Source organism: Eptesicus fuscus, chromosome 5 (assembly GCF_027574615.1).
Source record: "Eptesicus fuscus isolate TK198812 chromosome 5, DD_ASM_mEF_20220401, whole genome shotgun sequence".
NCBI lineage: Eukaryota > Metazoa > Chordata > Mammalia > Chiroptera > Vespertilionidae > Eptesicus > Eptesicus fuscus.
The window spans coordinates 68,395,774-68,417,506 of NC_072477.1; the positions used below are offsets into that span (position 1 = coordinate 68,395,774).

Below are 21,733 nucleotides of genomic sequence, written 5' to 3' on the forward strand. Positions count from 1 at the left end.
AGAAGAAAGTGTTCCAGGAAAGAGAGAGTTGTCAACGTGGGTTGGCTTGAATGCAACTTGAGTCATAAAGTAAGCTGAGGACAGAGGCATACACTACAGGGTTTGGTGGAGCTGGTTGGTGACCTTGAAAATACAATACATAGTGGAATGATGGAGTTAGAAGTCAGAACGGGATGGTTGAGAAGGAATAGGAGTTGATAAATTAATGACAGTGAGGTTTTGCTGAAAAGGAGAACAGAGAAATGGAGAGGTAGCTAGAGAGGATGCCAGTGTAAGGTTTTGTTTTATTTCGTTGTGTTTTAAATAGGAGAGTCTGATGCATATTTAAATGCCAGTGGGAATAAAGTAGGGGGGAGAGAGAGAGAGAGAGAGAGAGAGAGAGAGAGAGAGAGAGAGAGAGAAGTTGATGATGCGGGGAAGAAAGTCGACAAAGGCAGGATCAGAGTCCTTGAGGAAGGAGACCCAGAACTCAGTGGAAGCCATGGCCTCCCATGGGAACAGCAGGCAGAGATGGAATGTAGGTAACTCAGTGGATTTGGTGATGGCAAGGTGAGGGACCCTGTCAGCTTCCTTCCATTTTCTCAATGAACTATGGCTTTAGGTCATCTTTTGAGAATGAGCGAGGACTTCTGAATCCTGAGTCCAAATGCACTGCGTCTTTTACTTACAGTTTGGCACACTTGGAACGAAGGAAAATGACAACCCCTTTTGTATAATTTATTTTAAAGAGCTATCAATGATAAAGCAATTCATGTTTATTCTTTCATTTGATAGTTTATCCGGAATTATTCAAGTTCCCAGCAGAGAATAGAATTCGCATGGTTTGTTTAATTGAAGGCACACAGATGAAGGAGCTATTTACAGAGATAAAGTAAAATTAACAGATGTTGCACCCAGAGACTGTCAACAGCCACAAGCCATTGCTACCCTTAGGGCCAGAGGGCCGGGGGCCAAGGGCCATGGGCCAAGGAGATGAGCCGTGATAGATCCCAAGGGAAGCAGGAGTCACGAGGGGCCAACCAGTGGGATGGTTCGTGGGAGAGACCTGCAGCTCCTTTCAGGGAAGTGGTGCAGAGCAGAGAAGGGAGCGCAAAGACTTGGCCTGTCTTCTCTTTTCCCATCTCTTGCTGATGCTTCCTCCTGGCTGAGCACAGCTGGAAGCTAGCTGGCACTGGTGATGCGGTCCACGGTGAAGGACAGAGAGCAGGTCTGGCAGCAAAGGACCGGCACAGTCCCTAGTACTTCATGCCATCACTATTGAAAAGATTTTGAAAACCCCTCCAAGAGAAATCTTTATACCCAATGCCAGTGTATAGAATGCATCTTATTATGTGACATCAGCTGGGCTTTGGAAAACCTAGCTAACCATGCGTTTGGATATAAAGCATCATGGATCCTTGTAACTCACCCATAATCTCCACATTTACTGTTTCCCAATCGTCTTCCTCCTTTATTGTCACGCAGAGGCATCCCGCCCACAAAACTAGGGGAGCTTGTTTCAGAGCCCCTCCGCGGCCCTGGGAAAGCCCTCGACATGTATTCAGATGGTCATGTTTTGGCCAATTCCAAAAGTAAGGCATTTTAACTGACATCTATTAACACTGTGCTTTTGGGACTGTGACCCTAGGAAGGACCCGCCATCATATGCACTTTGGGCCCCACAAAACCTGATCTGCCTCTGCTTTCGGGGGCACTGGTGCGAATTTTACCCCTTTCCCAAGATTCCACCACCTCCTGATGGGTGGGTGATGGGCATCAAAATGGACATTTTGGGAAGGGGAGAATACAGCAGGAGGATAAGAAAAGCAAGGCAGGGAGGGAGTGTGGCCAGAGGCAGCGAGAGAAAAGCACTGTGCCTGGGGACTCCCACCGGGCCGCACCGTCGTGTGATGGCGGGTGGTCAGGGCTGGTTTCTCTCTGGGGCCTCGCTCAGATGCTGCTCTCTCTGTTTCAGATGCAGATGGAAACCTGTGTCGAAGTAACCAACTGCTGCAAGTCGTGCTGACCATGCACCGAGTTATCATTTCCTCTGCGGAGCTGCTCCAAAAAGTGATCACCCTATATCCTTCCCACAGCCCCAAGTGGGAGTGCTCAGAGGAGCTGGAAATCGGAAGTATGCTTTAATTTGATTGGTTTGGAATAATCCTGAGTGGTAAATGGGTAAATGGGTTCACATGTCATGGTGTGTGTGTGTGTGTGTGTGTGTGTATGTGTGTGTGTGTGTGTGTACATACATGTGTATGTGTACCTTCGGTTGGGTAGGGCGATGCTATTGATGCTGATTGCTCGGGAAGCAGTCAAAGAAATCAGCACGCAGTAGTAACAATACTTTTCTTGTACATTCATCCAACTTCACAGTCGCCCTGTGCAGATTGACAAGGGTGCAAGCATGACTCAAGTGATGACATGCATTCTGGCTTTCCTGACCAATTCTGGAACCTTCCCCAGGTTCTGGCCAAGGCTTCCTGGTGCCACAGCAACTGGAGTCTGCTGGTGCCTTTTGCCTCAGGCAGCAAACCCAGCTGGACTGTCATCTTCTTGTGGGGTGTGAACCGAGCAGGGTGGGGAATTGCCTGCCCTCTCCCTCTCGCTGATGGCACTGTAAGCTGTGGCCTCCGAAGAGAACCTGTGGGCGGGTGAGACTGTTTAGCACCTGAAGCCCAGATCCCCGGCTCTGAGTCATGACTTGCAGCTCTTCTCATCTTCACCACCTCTCCTGACCCTACCTTTTCATCTTACGGCAGGCATGCTCTCTCTCTCTCTCTCTCTCTCTCTCTCTCTCGCGCACACACACACACACACACACACACACACACACACACCCATACCCATCGGGACCGAATCCCTTTTCTAAACCCACTTATATATCTTTTTTTAAAAATAATTCTTTATTTTTGAAAGTATTATGTATGTCCCCCTTGTTCCCCCATTAACCCCTCCAGCCCGCCCCCACTCCACTTATATATCTTTACCTCTCCTCTCAAAGGAGGTGTCTCCAGGGCCTTCCAAGGGCGGGGCATTGGGAGGGTTCACGTCATACGAGGCGCAGGTAATAAGTGGTGTCTCATCTGCAGAGAATTTTAAAACCGTAATAAAACCGACTCAGAGTTGGTCTGCTTTTTATTAACTCCATGTACCAGCAATTCTAAACAGTGCCAGGGATGAAGTATTTCTCACTGGAAAAATTGTTTGTTGGTCTAAGGACTACATTGTACCTGAGATGCCCACCCACACGGCGAATGGACGCCTCTCCCCTTCCCCGCTTCCTGCCCCTGGTCACAGAATCTACCCCACAGTGACCTCCCCTCTCCTGTACTCTTAAACTGCCTCGTCAGTGGCACCTGCCCCTCAGCCTAAAACACATCGAAATGCCTCCATCCTAAAAATAAACTCTCAGCCCCACCTCCCCTTCATTCCATTGTTAGGGTTAGAAATTTGATGTACAAACTTCTTAAAATAGGCTGCACCCACTATCTCCAATCTCTCGGCTCCCTCCCACTCCTAATTCAGCCATGGCCCCCACCCCTGCACTCAAACTTTCCTCTGATGTCACCAGCAACCTCCCAATGGCTTTTTTCCATCCTGTCCCAGTTTACGCTGAGAGAAGCCCTGCCTCTCCAAACCCGCCCCCCAGGGCTCCGGAATGCCTCTTCCTGGCTCCCCTTCCTCCCCGCACCCCTCCAGCTTTCCACCCCGCATCTTCTCTGAGGGCCTCTGAACTATCGGATAGCATCCTGGTTGTTCTCTCACTCCTCTTCCTTCCCTGGGCGATGTCTCACCAGGATTTTCACCACCATTCCTCTGTGTTGATGACTTTCGAGTCTAGATTTCTCTAACCCAAGCCATTTCTTTAAAAAGTTTGGGCTAGTTTGTCCTGTAGGGACATCAATTTTAATATGTTCAAAACTTAACTCATTAACTCACCACCCCCTCTCCCCAACTACCACCCTGTTAATTCTGCTTTGACACCTGTATTTTCATTTTCAGTTTCAGTTAATGGTGTCATCACCCACTCAGTGGCCTAAACCACATCAGAAGCGCCCTCGACTCCTTCCGGCCTCTCACCTCCTTCAGGCCTTCGGGCCGTCACCCAGTCCCAGGGTTTTGACTTCAGAAATGACTCTCATCTGGTCTCTCCTCTGCATTTCCATGCCACGGCTGGCCACTGGCCATAGTCCCAGGGTCTTCTCACCTGTGTGCCTTCTGTCCCCGCCCCCGCCTCCCCATTCCTTGTCATCCTCTGAGGTTACTTTCCTAAGAAAGGGGGTAGCCTTTGCTTCAGAGCCTCTGCCCACTAGGGGGCTGACGTCAGACTCCTCAGTTGCCAGGAGACGGCCCTCCAGGGTCTGACCCAATTCAGTGTCTCTCCTGCTTTGTCCTGCATCTCCCAGAAACCCTTCCTGCCCAGCCAGTGTGGTTCAGCAGTTGGGCATGGACCCAGGAGCCAAGAGGTCACTGGTTTGATTCCTGGTCAGGGCACATGCTCCGGTTGTGGGCTCCATCCCCAGCAGGGGTGTGCAGGAGGCAGCCAATCGATATTTCTCTCATCGATGTTTCTCTCTCTCTCTCTCCCTTCCTCTCTCTTTAAAATAAAAAATAAAATAAAATAAATTTTAAAGAAACCTTTTCCCCTCCACACTGAGCTTCTCCACGCCCCAACTGTCATGGGTCCTCACCCAGTTCCTGGTCTGGAGCGCCTTTTCCTCACTGCAAGCCTAGCAAATTCTTTCATGACCCTCTGAAATCTTTCCTGACCTCTCCATCCCCTCCCCCTTGGAAAATACATCTCGTGCTTTAAAATAGTGGCATTGATGTGAAAACCTATTTAATTCCGGTGACTCTCGTTCTGCATCATGTAAGTGGTCAGTGTCTCTCTCGTGTCTGCCTGGGTGTCATCTCATCTGCCTTGAGGGGCTTTGCATTCTGTTCCTTTAAATACATTGATCTGCCTAAACTTCAGGTTGCAAGTTCTGAAATGTAATACCTATATTCTCTGGTATTTATAGATGACATTTAAGGAAAACTCAAAACCTTTGTGTCTAGTTGCTGTAGTTTGAATTGTGTTAGTAATATGGAATTTTACAAGGGTACTGAAAAATTAAATTACAAGTTACTTTAAGAGAAAATAGATATAGTTTTAACCTATATACACACACTGTATTGTAACTTACCTATTTATGAATTGTCTCCCCCAGCAAACTGTGTGTCCCCTCAAGGGCAGGAACCAAAGGCATATTTATCTTTGTTTCTCTAGAACTTAGCTAAGTGGCCATCTCACGGCAGGGCTCGATGAATGCTGCACTGTTGTGGATGCAAAACACTGAGTTACTTTTTCTGTATCTGTCAGGACCTTTAGGTGAGAAACCTGGGCTTTGCTCAAGTCTGGGGTCGGGGGAGGGATTCTAAGAAGGGAGTACCAAGTAAGATTTTCCGTCATTGAAACCCAGGTTAAATATTAAAGGCAAAACTATTTTGTCTTCACAGTTAGTTCCCCTGTTCTGGCTTGGAGGTAATGGAATTGTTAATAAAATAAGCTCAGATGGTTTCTTGCTTTTCCATTGTTTGAAAAGAGAAAAAAAAACAGCAACAACATGCTTTGAATAGTTCAGCTGCCTGAAGGGCACAGTCAGAACTGCCCCGGTACTTCCCAGGCTCAGGACCAGAGGGGTGAAGGGAAGGCAGAGGGGTGGGGCCTGAACTGTCAGCAACGGGGACCTTTCCCAGGTCGCAGTTGCCCAAGCCTCTTGTTGCTGGCCTGTGTCATCAGCACTGGCTTCCAGCTCCTCAAGTGAGAAAGCGGGTGCCCTGCCTCACTTTGGGCTGCCTTTGCTATGCATCGGGGCTCCGATGGCCTTGGGAGGCCCTGCCATCCTGCCTGGCATCCCGCATGCCCACAGAGGCTCAGCCCCTGGCTGTAGACCACTGGGTTTGCAGACGCTACCCGCCCCCATTTGAAGAGGATAAGAAACCACCAGAGGCAGGTAAACTCCACATAAAGGGCACCACGTTGATTCATATGTCCGTTTAGTTGTTTTAAAATAGATTGGTTTTTGTGCCTTCCTTATTAAAAAGGAAGAATAAACATTTCAACAAGTTGGTCAAATAATGAAAATATAGAATCTAAGACATATCTATCTAAAACGTGCCTTCTGCGTGAACCTCTTTGCGTTCAGGGGATGCATTTTCTTAGCGATGTGGCATTAAGACACGTAAAGTCATCTCATTTCCACTCCTACCTTTTAGGCCCAAAGAAAGGCCGGGGTCCGAACCTGTTACTTCATGAAGTTTGCCAGTTGGCTGGGCTTATTTTAATTTCTATTTCATTTGTCAATGTGGGTGTGGTTTTGTTTTGGTGCCATCAAAGACAGATTTTATAAGCAGTAAATCTATTAAAATATGTTTTTAAAATCAAAGTAATTTTATTGAAAGTACAAATTTCATAACCGTAGTTTTTCTTTAGGGACCCGGTTTTAGCTTAAAAGTCGTATTCTTTCTATAAGTCTCACATGTTCCACCAAATATTTTTAAGGGGCCTTGAAAATTTTTTGGTTAATTTGGAAAATGCTAATTAAATACTCCCAATGGTTTTAAACAATTATGAATTTTACATTTTAGTTTATTTTTAAAGACTTCAGAGGCTCCCCTGAATTCGAAATAGTTTTTATAACTCTAGTAGATTAAAGTTATAAACAGGAAAGCTAACATTATCTTAGATGTGCCAAAGCAATGCATAAACTTAATAAGATTTCAATTTAAGACCACAATTAATTATATATTCCAAACTGGAGTTTCCATGCTATCATTCTAATATACTCTTAAACTTTATAGCCATATAAAATCTCAAACTGCACAGATGCCTTCCTAATAAAAGCATCAATAATATGCTTTGGGCTGTCTTTTACTTGGCTGTAGTTAACTCTGAGTTTTGCAGGGGGTACAGTATGCACTCCCACTGAAGGAAGGCCACTCCTGTCCTGGTTACTTGAGATCTCTGCTGGCTTCTCCCTGGGTTCATCTCAGGGGCCGGCTGCAGATGAGACCTATATTGCAGTTATTATGGCACAGTTTTTAGATGAGAAAGAGGGCAGAGTCTTGCAGGGCACACAGCCTACATGGCCTGCTGCTCATTCTGTTGGTGGAAGATGGTAGGGCCTGCACAGGTTCATCACTGGATTGGATTTTGCATTTCTTTTAAGTGAATATTCTTTCCATCTAAGCTCTAGAGCAGCAATTTTCAACCAATGTGCTTCAAGACTTTTTAAATCATACAATACCTGACTATTTGGTTAGGAGCTCTGACTTCTGTTTCCTTAGATTGTCAAACAAACAAACAAACAAACAAAAAATGACAACAGCCAACACAATAATAATTGTCCAGTGTGAATGAATTAAAATTATACCTTTTTATTTGTCAAATGGGCAAAAAATAGATTTTTTGGTGCACTGCAGAATTTTAGTAATCAGTTAATGTGTACCATGGGAGGAAAAAGGTTGACAATCGCTGCTCTTCAACATGTGAACTTGATGGAATCTGCTATTCTTTCATATTCTTAGGATGGCACCATTTCATGGAATATTCCAGATGGTATGGATCCCTAACATGTCTCTGATTGTATTTTGGCTTTATTCACATTAGTCACATGGCTTTGTCCAACTTGTCATCCAACTTACAAGGTGAACCTCCTAACATCCTCTAGGCATATATTGTCATTTTCCTATTATTGTCATGACACTATATCTGAATACTTATTCCTTCCCCCACTTCTCTAATCCACCGCACAAACTGTTTACCAGTTATTCGAAGCATTGTAAATGATGACAAGGGGCTGCTCTCTTTAACTGGTCTCATTGGACTCCTGGTCTCCTGGTCTCGGGCAGGAGGTCATGGCCGCTCTGGCACTTCTTATAGTCACCTGTGCAGGGCTTTCCCCGCCATGGACTTCCTAGCTCCACTTCTGCAGAGGAGACGCTGTGGCCTCCTTCCACCGCCATTTCAGCGTGAGCGCACCCCAAGTTGGTGTTTATCTATGGCCGGAGAGATAAGAAAACATTTTCCTTTGAAATTTATTTCGGGAGGGAGTTGGTTTTAGCAAACACTTCCACAGCTGAGCAGCTGTTGGGTTGGTGTAGCAGAAGCTCCATTTGCCTTAACCACAGCCCACGTATAAGGATGCCTGGGCCAAGAAGTCACCAGGGCTGTGCCTGAAGATCTGCTACTTTGTAAGGTAAGGATTCTGCGTGCATTTGGGTCTTTGTGGCCTGGGGTGAAAGGAAAGACTGCAGCAAGGTGATCTAGTTCTTCCTCCTGCCCCTGCCTTCCCCTTCCTGACCGTCTTTCTGCGGGTCACCTCTGGGCGGCCTGGGAGGGCAGGCGGTACTGGAAATGGAGCACAGCCCGTTCTCCCTGGTGTGCCTGAGCGTAATATTTTAGACCACGGCTTTCTTCAGTCTCACAGTATTTTGGTATCAAACGACATGGGGAGAGGTTATCTTGTTTGTGTTTAGTCTGAATCATAAAAGTAATATAGCTCATATCAGTGCCTTTTGAAAATACAGAAAAGAATATGACTATAGTAATAATCTCTCCTATCCAACTACCTGTTTTGGCATTTTTTCTTTGTCTTTTTTCCAAGCAGATTTTTTAATCATAGTTGCAGTTTAAAAACATATAAAGTTTTCTATCTTATTGTTCTCACTTAACTTTAGTATCATTGAAAGTGCTTTAGTCATGAAAAACTTTTGTAAGTATTATTTTTAATGGCCATGTAATAGTCTGAGACCTGGTGAAGTGTAATTTACACATACGTGCCCACCTTGGGACCTTCAGCTTGTCTGTAGTTGTCTTATTTATGCTTATCTCTGATGCGCATGGCTGTGCCTAGACCTGCCATGGCTATGAGACACCTTATCCTATCCAAGCCTTCAATACGAGGAGGGGCAGAGAGCTGTAGACAGGTGGTTTTTTTTCCCTCCCCACTCCCCCGCTCCCACTCATTATGTTCTATGTTAAGAATATATATTCCAGCCTGACCGGTTTGGCTCAGTGGATAGAGTATCGGCCTGCGGACTGAAGGGTCCCAGGTTTGATTCCGGTCAAGGGCATGTACCTTGGTTGTGGGCACATCCCCAGTGGGAGGTGTGCAGGAGGCAGCTCATCGATGTTTCTCTCTCATCGATGTTTCTGACTCTCTCTCCCTCTCCCTTCCTTTCTGTAAAAAAATCAATAAAATATATATTTTTTTAAAAAATAAAAGAATATATATTCCATGTTCCCAGGAATAGAGAAGGGCAAACCCACCTGTCTTTTTGTCAGTCCTCTTTGAGGGAAGGACGCACCAAAGTGACCCTTGCCTTCGTTTTGGCTTGTGTTCTAACCCCCGCCGTGCAGGTATTGGATAACGGAATTCTGGACCATGTTCAAAATGGATGCCAGCTTGACAAACACCATGGAGGAGTTTCAGGAGCTGGTGAAGGCTAGTGGGGAGGAGTTACACTGCCGCCTGATCGACACAACTCAAATGTGAGTGCCAAGGTGTGGAGGCATCTCTGCTCCGCTGGCTCAGATACCCACCCAGCTGTGGCTGTGGCTCTGCCGCTGGGAGAGGCCCCTCAGAGAGGCAGGTTCAAACCACCTCAGCAAAGTGAAAAGCTTGACATTTGACAAGCAAGCAGAGACGCCCTGGTGATAAAGCTGTGGGTGACTAATACTCACGAGCAGAAACGATGTAAGACCCAGTCAAAAAGAAATCAGGTAGCAAGACAGTGACTAAAACGTGCCCAGGTTGTGAGAAACTGAAAGCACAGTGACTACACGCACGCGGGACGGCAGCTAATGCCCGGAGGCCCCTGAACTTGAAAATGGGGAAGGACTGCTGACGGTGTATTGAACAGAGGGCGTCTAGCCTGTGGAGTGTGTGAAAGACACGTGGACTTCGGGAGCTGGGAGAGAGCGCAGGGATATTTCCCATTACTTCGTGGATTTCTTATTTATGAGGTCAACCCACTCTGGAAATACGGCAGGGGAGAGTGCACACATTGCATACTAAAATTTTCACAGAGTGGCCACTTTATTTCACAATAGTGCAGATCCTTAGAATATAGAATTCTGGAACTGAAAGGAATTCTAGAGATCGTTTCATCCAACATCCCAGGAAACACACTCAGCAAGGTTGTCTGGCTCGTCTGGGGTCACACAGCATGCTAAGCTCGTGGCCGGACAAAGCTCAGTGCACTGGGTCATAGCCGTGCAGAAAGGTAAACGTCACATGTCATAGTCCCCGATAAATCCATTTGTCACTTTGGATTCTCTGTACCTCTACTTAGAATAATACAACTCAAAAGATACAAGAGATTTTCAAGTAACAATTTCCTCATTTTAAAGATGCAGAACCTAGGCCCCAGGGCACTTCTCAAACCTTAATCTCCTTGTCCCAATACATTGCCGGTGTGACTTTCCTCTACCAATATCTCCCAGTCTGTTCTTTAGGAATTAGTCAGTGAGATATAGCCTGACCAGATACATTTGAGAAATGGTGAGTTAAACTTGCAAAATTTGCAGTGCATCTCGGAGGCTGTCATATGCTCATTGGACAATAGGCTGCAGAATTTGTAGCATCTCCCAAACTCATTTGGCCACAGAGCCCTCTGTAGAGACAAGGTTCTCAGGAATACCAGTTTGGGAAACACACATCTGCAACCTGCTACCTCGCAAACGGCTTTTCCCTTTGCTTCCTTAGTGTAGGAAACAAGCTGAATCAGACACACATGGCTTGGTTACAAGAAAATGGGGGTGGGGGGGTGGGGAGCGCTAGGCTCTCTTGGGGACATCAGCTGGGAAGTGGAGGAAAATGCCAGCAGTCACTCAAAGTGTTCCTCGCCATGACCCCTGCAGCAGGACATCTCCTCGCCTGGTTCTCTGTGCCCTTCCAGCATGAAAACTACCTTCCCACCTTGAGATTTCCAACCAGTAGAGTCCCTATGACCCTTATGAGAACGATGGGACACCGAGGAGGCATGGAGAGAGCAGACGTGCTGGGACTGAAGACCAGGAAACTGGGGCCAATGCTTGAACCCTATTTCCCACAGCCCATGGGAACCCTTTTCCCCAGTTCCCACGTGCATTCTGAAAGTTCACAGGAAACCAGCCAGGCTTCCTAGTTGCTGCCATAGAAAAAGTTGATTTGGAAAAACTCTGTTGATACGTTGTTTTGGCCAAGGAAAGTGAGCTAATGGTTCTTTGTATATTCTCATGCAAAACTGGACTGACTTGTATTCAAAGGCAATTTTGATGTATTCTTTTCCCCCATCTTCTCTCTTTCACGTTTACCCACAAAAGCAATGCCCGTGATTGGTCCAGGAAACTTACTCAAAGGATAAAATCGAACACCAGCAAGAAACGGAAAGTCTCTCTGCTCTTTGACCACCTGGAACCGGAAGAGCTGTCGGAGCACCTCACCTACCTGGAGTTCAAGTCTTTCCGGAGGATCTCCGTATGTACCCAAGGGGCAGGAGAAGGCTCCCCTGGGGCATTTCTGCAGAGAAATACAGCAGCCCATTCACCTCCTAACCCCCCGAGGCCCTTGGTGCTGGTGGGCCTTCCCGTTAGACTTTGTACCGTCCAGAGAACCAGTGCTATGAATTCCTGGGCGGTCCCTCCCCCTCCATCCTCCATGCCCACCCCACCCCCAAGTGACAGTACAGTGGGCATACATGTATACGTGTGTACACACACACACACACACACACACACACACACATACACATACTTTTTAACCCTGTGTGTCATTAGGTTGCCAGAAATTTTTTCATTTTCCTCCCCCCAAAATGGAGATATCCTCTAAGACTTTGAGTTCATTCTAGGGTAGGTCTGAATGGCTGTGGGGCATGCCAAAATAAAGTAGATGTTACTGGTTCAGCCCAGAATATACCTAAATTCATGAAGTGGTGCTGACATGGCCCAGCCATCGCTGATGATTCTAGAGATAAACTTTGCTGACCCAAACTTGCTCCTTACATCTCCATACATGATGCCAAAGAACACTGGTGCCACACGAGACAGCTTGACTACACGCAGGTGCCAGCAGACCCTCACTGACCAATATGCTTTCCTGGGGAACGGCACCTTCAGCCCTGCCCTCCCCCAAAATGGTCTTCAGCTTTGCTCTAAAAATAGAGACTGCCTCGTTACTGGATTCGTTTCTTAGAGTGACAGAGTGACCCGGGTTTCCCAGATGAGGGGATGGAGGCCCAGAGGGGTGGCTCGACAAGGTCACAAAGCTTATTAGATTAAGAGCTGGGGCTAGAATTACATGCCTGTCTCAGTCACTCAGCACCAACTTACTGAGCCTGGTTCTATTTGTTGTTGGTTTTTGTGTGTTTCTTTTTTAATCCTCACCTAAGGATATTTTTTCTATTTTTATAGAGAGGGGAGGGGTAGGGAAGAGACAGAAACATCCATGCCATTGAGACACATGGATTGGTTGCCTCCCACACGAGCCCCAATCGGGACCAGAGATAGAGCCTGCAACCGAGGTACATGCCCTTGGCTGAAATCGAACCCAGGACCCTTCAGTCCGTGGGCCAACACTCTAACCACACTAGCCAAACCCGCTAGGTAGAGCCCGGTTCTACTTGAGAGGAGTCCAGCAGCCAGGGGACAGGTTATTTCATCTTTCTCCCATCATATTGACATCTGCTTTTACACAGCAGTTTGCCCAGCCAGCCAGGGACCTCCCAGCTCCCTTTTGGAAATTAGCCTCCCAGCGTGACTCTGCACTGGCCCCGGCCCCCTCCGGCACCCCTGACAGAACCAGGGGACTTGCTGGGAGGCCCCACCTGGGGAGTTTCCATTTGGCAGTGCCTTCCCGTCACGGGAGGGACGCTGAAAGGAGCCATCCTCAGACTGAAAATTGCGCTGCGCCGGCGCCCAGCTGGCAGGGCTGCTGGGCCGCAGGAGGAGAACCCCGGGCAGAGCAGGACGCCGAGCCCCTGCTCCCGAGGGTGCGGCAGTGCTGTTTGCAGAGCAGCAGTCATTTGGAACCCTCCTGGCTTTTGGATGGTGCAGCCCCTCCGAGAAGACGGCTGCCTGGGGACTTTGTTCTTCCTACACAGCTCTCAGCAGCTTCCCAACCAGCAGTCTCCCCTCCGACTGGGGCCAGAGGGAGATGTCTCCCTGCTGTGAACTGATGGCATTTGATATTTCCTGTTTATTGTAATACTTGGGGGCGAGGGGAGCGAGATTACTGGGATAATTCTTTTAAAAAACAAGTAATTTAGGTGTTATATTTATCGTGGGAGGAATATATAAATGAATTCACTGGAATGAGTCGCGGGAATTTTCTGTTAGAACCAGGAAGATTTTTGCTTCGTGTGTGTCTCCTAAGGAGTAGTTTTGGTCCTACTCAGAGTTTTCGCCCGGAGTCATCACAGCAATAGGGCTCTGCTCATTTGCATTTATTTTATTTAGGTTGTTTCTCATCAGTGTACTCTTAGTCTCCATGGCAGGACTAATATATACTGAAGTAACCCCCAGCTCCTCCCGCACACTCCCAGTGGCCCGACAAAGCAAAAGTGTATTTTTCACTCACACGACATACGTAACATGGGTCGTTCAGGGACCCAGATGCAGAAGGCTTCATCTTTACACAGCTTCTGCAGCTGCGGACCGGCAGCATGGCGGATCGTTCAGTGGCTCTTACACCTTTCCCTCAAAAGTCCCATCACTTCCACTCACATGCTGCTGGCCCAACTGTGAATGTATGGTGAGCAGCGCCAACGTCCAGAGGAGCAGCGGAGCAGGCAGGCGCCGCCTCCCTTTGGTTATCCTATTGAGCAGGAGTGTTTGGGACGAGGACACGATAGCTCCAGTCACCGCTTCTACAGCGGTCCCTGGCACCTCTGTTTCACATATGCTGTTTGATTGTCAACCACAGTCAGTGCTGTTGTCCAGTTGGGAAACTATGGTCATGGAATTAGCTAACCAGGTTTCATGTACCCAACTCACTTGGCCTCTGTTCAAGTTCAAATTCAATTCAGGCATGTTTGTTTCAGCATGAAGGTAATAATTATCCTATTAGCACCACCTCACATTGATGTAGCACTTGGAAAAGTTAAAGTTTCATCTGCTAGATAGAGCAGATGTTATCCCATTAAGGTAAGAAAACAGCTGTCGGAGAGGGAGGGAGGGAGAAGAGGAGGGAGATGGAGAACAGGGAGGAGAAAGTCTTGTGAATTCCTTTTTTCCCTTAACTTCAGCAGCAGAGGTGAGATTAGTCCTGAGATTTTTCTTCTATTCTTTAGAATTTAGAAGTACCAATATCAACCCAAATACAGTATTTGAATTAAGTCATGTGTTGGATGAATTAGTTCACATCCATGTATGCCTAATGACTTTTGGTGTAGAGACCATGCTGTGGGTAGATTTCCTTCCCACCATTTTTGTCAGCCAAGTAGAGGACATACAGGAGAGGTGGGCTCCTCGGTCCCACAGCAGGTCCGAGCCATCAACTGGATGCCCCTCAGATGCCTCAGAACACCAGAGCAGTCCTGATGGGGTCCTTTTCCCGCAGTTCTCCGACTATCAGAATTACGTGGTGAACAGCTGTGTGAAGGAGAACCCCACCATGGAGCGGTCCATAGCCCTGTGCAACGGCATCTCCCAGTGGGTGCAGCTGATGGTGCTCAGCCGCCCCACCCCGCAGCTGCGAGCTGAAGTCTTCATTAAGTTCATCCAGGTGGCGCAGGTGAGTGGCGGAGTCCGTGTGGCCTGGGCTGAGGTGAATTTTCCCCTCCTAAGCCACAGTGGGGTTAGTGTCCTTGAACTGTCCTGAGGTCTAGATATGGCAACTTTTCTGGTTCCCACACAAGGGCACTATGGAGAGGACCATCTCAGGGCTCGGGACTCCGTTTTAGATCTGTTTAGATATTTAACATTTCTTAGAAGGTGCTTACCAGCCTACATGGTCTTCTCAAATCTGGCCCCCATGACAAAGGAAAGGGCAAGTCCAAGTTTTCCTGGGGCTGGAGTTGTCTTAGGTCTTCAAGCCCACAGTTAAATGTCTGAGCTGAGTGTTTGAGGGGCAGCACACTAAGAATTTGATAAGAGGAAACGGTACACTAAGTCCTCAGTGCTGTCAATAGGTACTATGATGTATAATGAAACCAGTTTTAATAGGTTAATATAAATTTATTTAATACGCTAATTGACATGGCATTTCATCAACATAATAATGAAGTGATGTTGACTGAAATGGTGTTATTCAAGGACCTACAGTTCTATGAACACGTATTTGAAATTCCCCAGAGATTCTAGGTTCTTTGTCCCAATTACTGACCAATACAGGCACTGGCACTTTGTCCTAAAAAATAAAACAGGTTGTTCCGTGTGGAAGATATATAGGATTATGCTTATTTGTCCAGTACTAGATGGTCCAGTGTTCTCAAAGTTTGGTACATGGCCTGCCTGCTCTGATATTAACTAATGGGGTATTAAAAGCTCAGATCCCTAAGCTCAACCCCAGATCCAGGCAATCAGAAAATCTGGACTTGGGTCCAGAAACCTGGTGCTAACAAACAAGTACTCTGGGTGGTTCTTAGAAACCACTGACCTAGGTGGTCCGGGGCCAGCACAGAGGGAGGGAGATGGGATCTCCTGGTCTGGATTAAGCCTGAGGGGAGAAGGGAACAGGAAGCTGCAGCACCTGGCTGCTAGTGCTCGACAATGTAAGGAAGATGAGGCCCAGAGGCGAGGGCGGCCTCTGAGCTCGCATGTAACAGGCATGTTCAGTGACTGTTCTCACCTGTTTTGTGTGTCACAGAAGCTCCACCAACTACAGAACTTCAATACTCTGATGGCTGTGATAGGCGGCCTGTGTCACAGCTCCATCTCCAGGCTCAAGGAGACAAGCTCACACGTCCCCCACGAAATCAACAAGGTCAGTGCTACTGTCTCTTCGGAAGCCTCAGCACATTCCTGGGACAGCGCCCTTTCCTCCTTCAGGGGGTAACCCAGGAAGAAGCATTTGCCAACCACACCATCCCGTCAACCGGGCAAAATACCAAGGAGGCAAACCCCGAGGAAACCCACGGAGTGGGGATGTCACACATCAGAAAGTGCCTGTGATTCAGTCTCCCTGTCGCTGCCAGTGTCCCTGCTGGTCAGGTGAAATATGTGCCTCCTCACCATGCTTATATGCCACTGAATGTTCATTTTGTTGATAATCCTCACCAGAGGATTTTTTCCATTGATTTTTTAGAGAGAGTGGGAGGGGGAGAAACAGAGATAAACATCAATGTGAGAGACATCCTGATTGGTTGCCTCCTGCACATGCCCAACCAGGGCTGGAATCAAACCCAGGACCCTTCAGTCTGAGGGCCCACACTATCCACTGAGCCGAACCGGCTAGGGTCAGTTATCGCCTTTAATACTGACTCCCTTGCCCAGAATATTTTCCCCAAAGGACCAGTGGTTCCGTCTGCATGTCAAGTACACTTATATAGGGAAACAATGAAACCCTGGCTCTCCAGGTCCCTTGGAGTGACATTCTGGGTAGTTGAATTTTCCCAGATAATTGGAAATGAGCTTTTCAGGTGCCATTTTGTAATAGTGTTTCATTGAGGAATATTTTTCTCAAGTGTCCAATGCATTTTCTTACATTCTTAGATTTTACAGGATCAATGTTAATCCCTCATAAGGCTGTTATAAATATAAGCCACGATGGTATACCGAAGGCATCAGTGCAGCTGTGTGGTCTGAGTTAGATAATGACTGCTCTTTGAGCATTTTCACTAATTTAAGAGGGCCACCCCTCCCTAACCCCAAACCCCACTCCTCCCAAGCTGGCACAGAGACTCTCTTCTTAGGGAGAGACATCTGTGCCTCGTGGCCTCATCTGTTTTCCCAGGTGTTCAGCCTCCTTTTGGGGGTCTCCAGTTAATCACCCCTGCTCTCATAACGCTTGGCTATGAGGATGCTACTCACCCCCTCCCAATGGTCTGGTCACCTCATAATTCCCTAGGAGTTCTGCTGAGACCAGCCCAAGTCTCAGAGGTGACAGAGGAAAGCCACAGAGACTAACATGCCTTCGTGTCATTTCCTTTATAAGATACAAGCTCGCTCCTCTTCAGCTCGGGGTCCCACCAGTGCTTCCTGTCTGTGGCTTCCCTCAGGGTGGTCTGCATAATCAGTTAAGTCCAGCTTAAAGCAGATGTCCCCCAGTAGTTTACTTCACCTTCCAAGGAGAACAAAAATATATCATTTTGCTGTTGGTCTCTCACCTGTGAGCACCTTCCCTACTCACACGCCCCTGCACTGTTTGCTAGAGAGTGTGAGGAGGAGGGCTTGCCAGCTCAGTGGCTGAGGGAGGCTAATCCAGAACCTCGGGCTCTTCACTGGAGAGAAATGGTACACTTAGGCCACAATTTCATTAAAAGAATCTGTGGCACAGTGTTTAAAAAGGCAATTTTGTGTTGTAACGTGGTTGGCAGACAGTCTTGACTTCCCATCTTTGCTTCTGAGAAAGCTGGTCAGCACAGTGGGGAACGGGGTTCTGTGACCGGCTGGCTGACGTGCGCCAGGCGTGGCAGAAAAGAACCCCAGGTCGGCTGCTGCCTTTTGTGCTGGTGAGCAGCCCTGCCCCTTCCAGGGCGAGGGAGGGTGCGTCCTCGGCCTCCTCCTCCGCCTGTCCTTTCCTGGGAATTGGTCTGGTCTCTTCAGTCTCTCCGGGTCGGTCTCAGTGGGCAGATGGAATGTCACCTGCTTCCTAGACAAAGGCCCATGGTGAGCGTCACTGAGAGAAGGCCCGGAGTGCAGCATGAAGGGTAAACTTCAGGAGACTGAGGCTCTGGTGCCTTCCCCAGGCCAGCAGCACTGTCAGCACGTCCAGTATCACACTCCAAATGTTTAACAATGTCCTTCTGGTCTAGGACTCAGAAGACACAGGGGAAAGGAAATGCGTGGCTCAGGGACAGAGGTCAGAGGGACACACTAGTCTCTGTCTACTCTTGTACCGTTTTTACTTTCATATCAGATGCTTATGTACTTTTTAATAGAAAAACTTTAGTGTAAAAGCAACAAATAAGACCTCAGTTTTCCAGTTGTTACAGAATCAACTAAAGCACACCTGTGTTTGTAAGTACTCTCTGAGCCTTTTGACATAAGCTGGAGTTTTAATTGGGGATCATGATCTGCACCTTTTAGGTGAATCACCCCTTCCCGACAGGTTAGGGGTGGGGTGCAATCATGGTAGAGGCTGAAAGCAGACAATACAACCTGCCTGGCAGGTGCAGTGATGGGGTCTCCTCTTCCGCTTTTTAGGTCCTGGGTGAGATGACTGAGCTGCTGTCCTCCTGCAGAAACTATGACAACTACCGGCGAGCCTATGGGGAGTGCACCCACTTCAAGATCCCCATCCTGGGGGTGCACCTCAAGGACCTCATCTCCCTGTATGAAGCCATGCCCGACTACCTAGAGGATGGGAAGGTGAACGTCCACAAGCTGCTGGCCCTTTACAATCATATCAACGAACTGGTCCAGCTGCAAGAGGTGGCCCCGCCTTTGGAGGCCAACAAGGACTTGGTGCACCTGCTGACGGTGAGGCTCACCTGGGAGACGATGACTAAGCAGTGTGTGTGTGCCAGGCATCACTCTCTGCACCTTACCAAATATTAGCCCAGTTAATCCTCATACAAGCTAGGACGTAGATACTGCTATTATCCTCTTTTTATGGCACAAAGACATAATTTCCCGGAGGATCAGACATTAATAAGCAGCAGAGCCTGGATTCAGACCCAGGAGGTAGGACCCTAGCGGCTGTCCTCTAAAGCAGCATGCCTTTCTGACTCCTGGAAATGTTCCCCTCTTCCTGCAAAAACAGTCCTCAAGCTCTCTGGGCGGAGCTGAGAGCAAATCAGGATACAGACTTGGTAAGAGATGGGGACTAAAACAGGTTCATTATTTGATTCCTGTTCCTGAAGTGTTCGAGCTAAGGGGAGGCAAACACTGGTGCAAGGACCAGGATCTGCACTTCAGGTGCAGGGGGAGAACAGATGAACTGCCTTCCAGCCCAGCAGCTCTGTAGCTCACCAGCTGTGACTGTGGGCACCTAACTCTAAATCCTGTCTCCTCCTCTGTAAAATCAGGATTATTCTGTGAGATGACTTCTAACTTCTTTGAGTCCTAAAATTATACAATTTTTATTGTGCTTTTTTGGCAGAATGGGATTATAGCCTCTTCCTACCTCACAGTATGATTCCAATGGGGCCCTGAGCTTTGCATCCAGCTAGTGTTCTAATCCTAGCCCTTCCTCTAATGGCCAGGTGACCTTGGTCTTGGCCTTAGACGTCATCTGTGGAAAGATGTACAGAATCCGAACTTTGCGGGGGTCACAAATCCTATGATGAAAGCTGAAATGTTCTTCCCAGAAAAAAAGATACATAACCCAAGTATTTTTGTAGGATCAGAACAAGATTATTTGTAAGACCTCTCTCCTCTAAAATGTTCAAGCTCTACTAAATATGGAATTTATTAACTCTGAATATGGTTTAATAATACCGTTATTTAAACTGGGTTCTGGTGCAAGAACCAAATTTTAATAGTATCAGACCACACAAATTACCCTTTCAGATCATCTGTCTGCTTTGGGGAAGAACAAGTGAGGTGGGGACCATTTGACCACACAGGGCCTAAATTCTACATAAAGGCTTACAGATTAAGTTGTCGTTTAAATGAGGGCATCTTGAGATTTGTCCAAAATTTAAAAACATTTAACAAAAAAGAATGCTTGCCCCATTGCCCTACTGTGAATTTTAAAAACAAACTACTAAGAGCCTAGAAGAGTAAACCACTGGAGAGGAAGAACCAAGAAAGAAATACAACATCCTAGCAGTTAACCCTGTTGTTTTGATCCACAGTTATCCCTCGATCTCTATTACACGGAGGATGAAATCTACGAGCTCTCCTACGCCCGGGAACCAAGGAACCACAAAGCCCCCGTGAGTTTTCCTATTACGATTCTTGCAGGTAACAGGATCGGCCTTTTAGTTCAGTTTTATGAGTATTGTGTGTCTCCTTTGTGCCCCAACCTGTGCTAGGCACAGGGAAAGCTTCCACATGTGTGAGGAACAGTTCCTGACCAAATAGTCTTCTTGAAGGGGTAACTAATGTGTGAACAGTAAATAACTAAATACCGTAAGAGCATCAGATTGCATGGTGGATTGGCCAGTGGTTTGCAGATTAGAGATGGGAGAGAATATTGAGGACAGAGGGCCCTCTCCCTCCTATGTATTATAAAGTGGCCCCGCATCAGTTTCCCTCCTGTGATTTGTTGGTAAGAATGTGGCAATATGCAGACTATTGGAAGCTAACTTAAGAGGATTCCCAGCTGGTAGACAGAAAAGCCCCATCGTTCTGCAGTCATCTGGGTCAGAAAGAGCAGTCTACTGAGTTTTTTGACCCCCAACAGCACAAAGCTAGCACTGCACAGTCCGAACATACCAGGTTATCTGGCCCCACCTCTCCTACAGACAGGTTTAATCATTCATCTTCCTTCTGAATGACCAGTAACTCCCCACAGTGGTACTCCTCCCTTGAGTACCACTTCCCAAAACAAGTGGTACTCAAGGAAAGATATGCCCCCACAGAAGAAATGCAGCTTACCTGTGGCTAAATTTCATTGTATTTATACAGATCAAGTTCTAGCTTCCTATCGTAATTAACAATGTTCACTGAAAATACCTGATAGATCCCATTTTCAGAATGTTAGAAGGATTTCAATGGAAAGGGTACCTTCTCCTGTTTTTAGAAGAGCTTTTAATTTGGGCCAAGTCTTAAATACTTGAGTGGATTCCATCTCAGCTTGTCTAGGCCACAGATTCTTTATGCACCTTCCAGCCTTTTAGCTATTTTCCTCCTCATCCTCTATTAGGTAGCCAGTAGAGAACGGAGAGGAAATTTAAGTGATCCACTTTACTCTTTGTTGATAGCTTTGACAAAAGGTTTAAATGGAGATGACATATGTGAGGAGTGTATTGTAAACAGTAAAACATAATGCTTGTGTAAGCCAAGATTACTGTTCTAACTTTCAGTATGTGGGCTCTCTGCTCCCTTCCACAGGCATAGTTGGGGGTCGTCCGCAGCTGGCAGGTGGTTGTAGCCTCAGGTGGTGGGAGAGGAAGGAGCTGTAGATTATACTGCATTATAGTCATAGGGATCTCTTTGATTATTTCATTTCAGCCACTAACACCTTCAAAGCCACCAGTAGTAGTAGACTGGGCCTCTGGAGTATCTCCCAAACCTGACCCAAAGACTATAAGCAAGCACGTCCAGCGGATGGTGGATGTAAGTACAGCTTTCACCAGACAAAAGCAAGGCAATGCCTGGCTTCGTTTTGTATGTGGGGATAAGGGGAGGGGGCGCAGTGGTAGAAACACAACATGAGAATCTGGAGACTCATTCCTGTGTGAGCCCAGGGACAACTTGCTTCTCACACTGTGGCTGCAGAACAGCTCAGAAGTCACATTGTGCCCACACACTTTGGCCTTATGTAGGGGGAGGTGAGCCTCCTCTTAAAGACCTAGCAGGAGAGAATACATTTAAAGTTTGTCAGTTGATTTGGAGGCAGGAAGGTGTTGGGAAAGGTTTGAGTAAAAGATAATGAGAATCTAAAACTGAAAATCTTGGCACCTGTTTGAGTGCACTGTGCTAAATGCTGAGGGCAGTACATTCGGTTCATATTTC

The 21,733-nt window shown here is 47.1% G+C and overlaps 1 protein-coding gene across 7 annotated transcripts in view; it reads left to right on the plus strand.

The window, feature by feature from the left end:
• The window catches only part of RASGRP1 (RAS guanyl releasing protein 1), a 137,905-nt gene that overhangs the window by 44,593 nt on the left and 71,579 nt on the right, over positions 1–21,733 (plus strand). For all 7 annotated transcript variants that reach the window (XR_008556144.1, XR_008556145.1, XM_054716368.1 and 4 more), the window contains exons 3-11: positions 1,955–2,060; positions 8,163–8,225; positions 9,389–9,520; positions 11,336–11,489; positions 14,568–14,741; positions 15,816–15,932; positions 18,314–18,589; positions 19,909–19,989; positions 21,230–21,334. Coding sequence is in view for 5 of the 7 variants with exons in the window: in XM_054716368.1 (XP_054572343.1) it covers positions 1,955–2,060; positions 8,163–8,225; positions 9,389–9,520; positions 11,336–11,489; positions 14,568–14,741; positions 15,816–15,932; positions 18,314–18,589; positions 19,909–19,989; positions 21,230–21,334 (1,208 nt within the window). In the remaining 2 variants the exon portion in view is untranslated. The remainder of the gene's footprint in view (positions 1–1,954; positions 2,061–8,162; positions 8,226–9,388; positions 9,521–11,335; positions 11,490–14,567; positions 14,742–15,815; positions 15,933–18,313; positions 18,590–19,908; positions 19,990–21,229; positions 21,335–21,733) is intronic.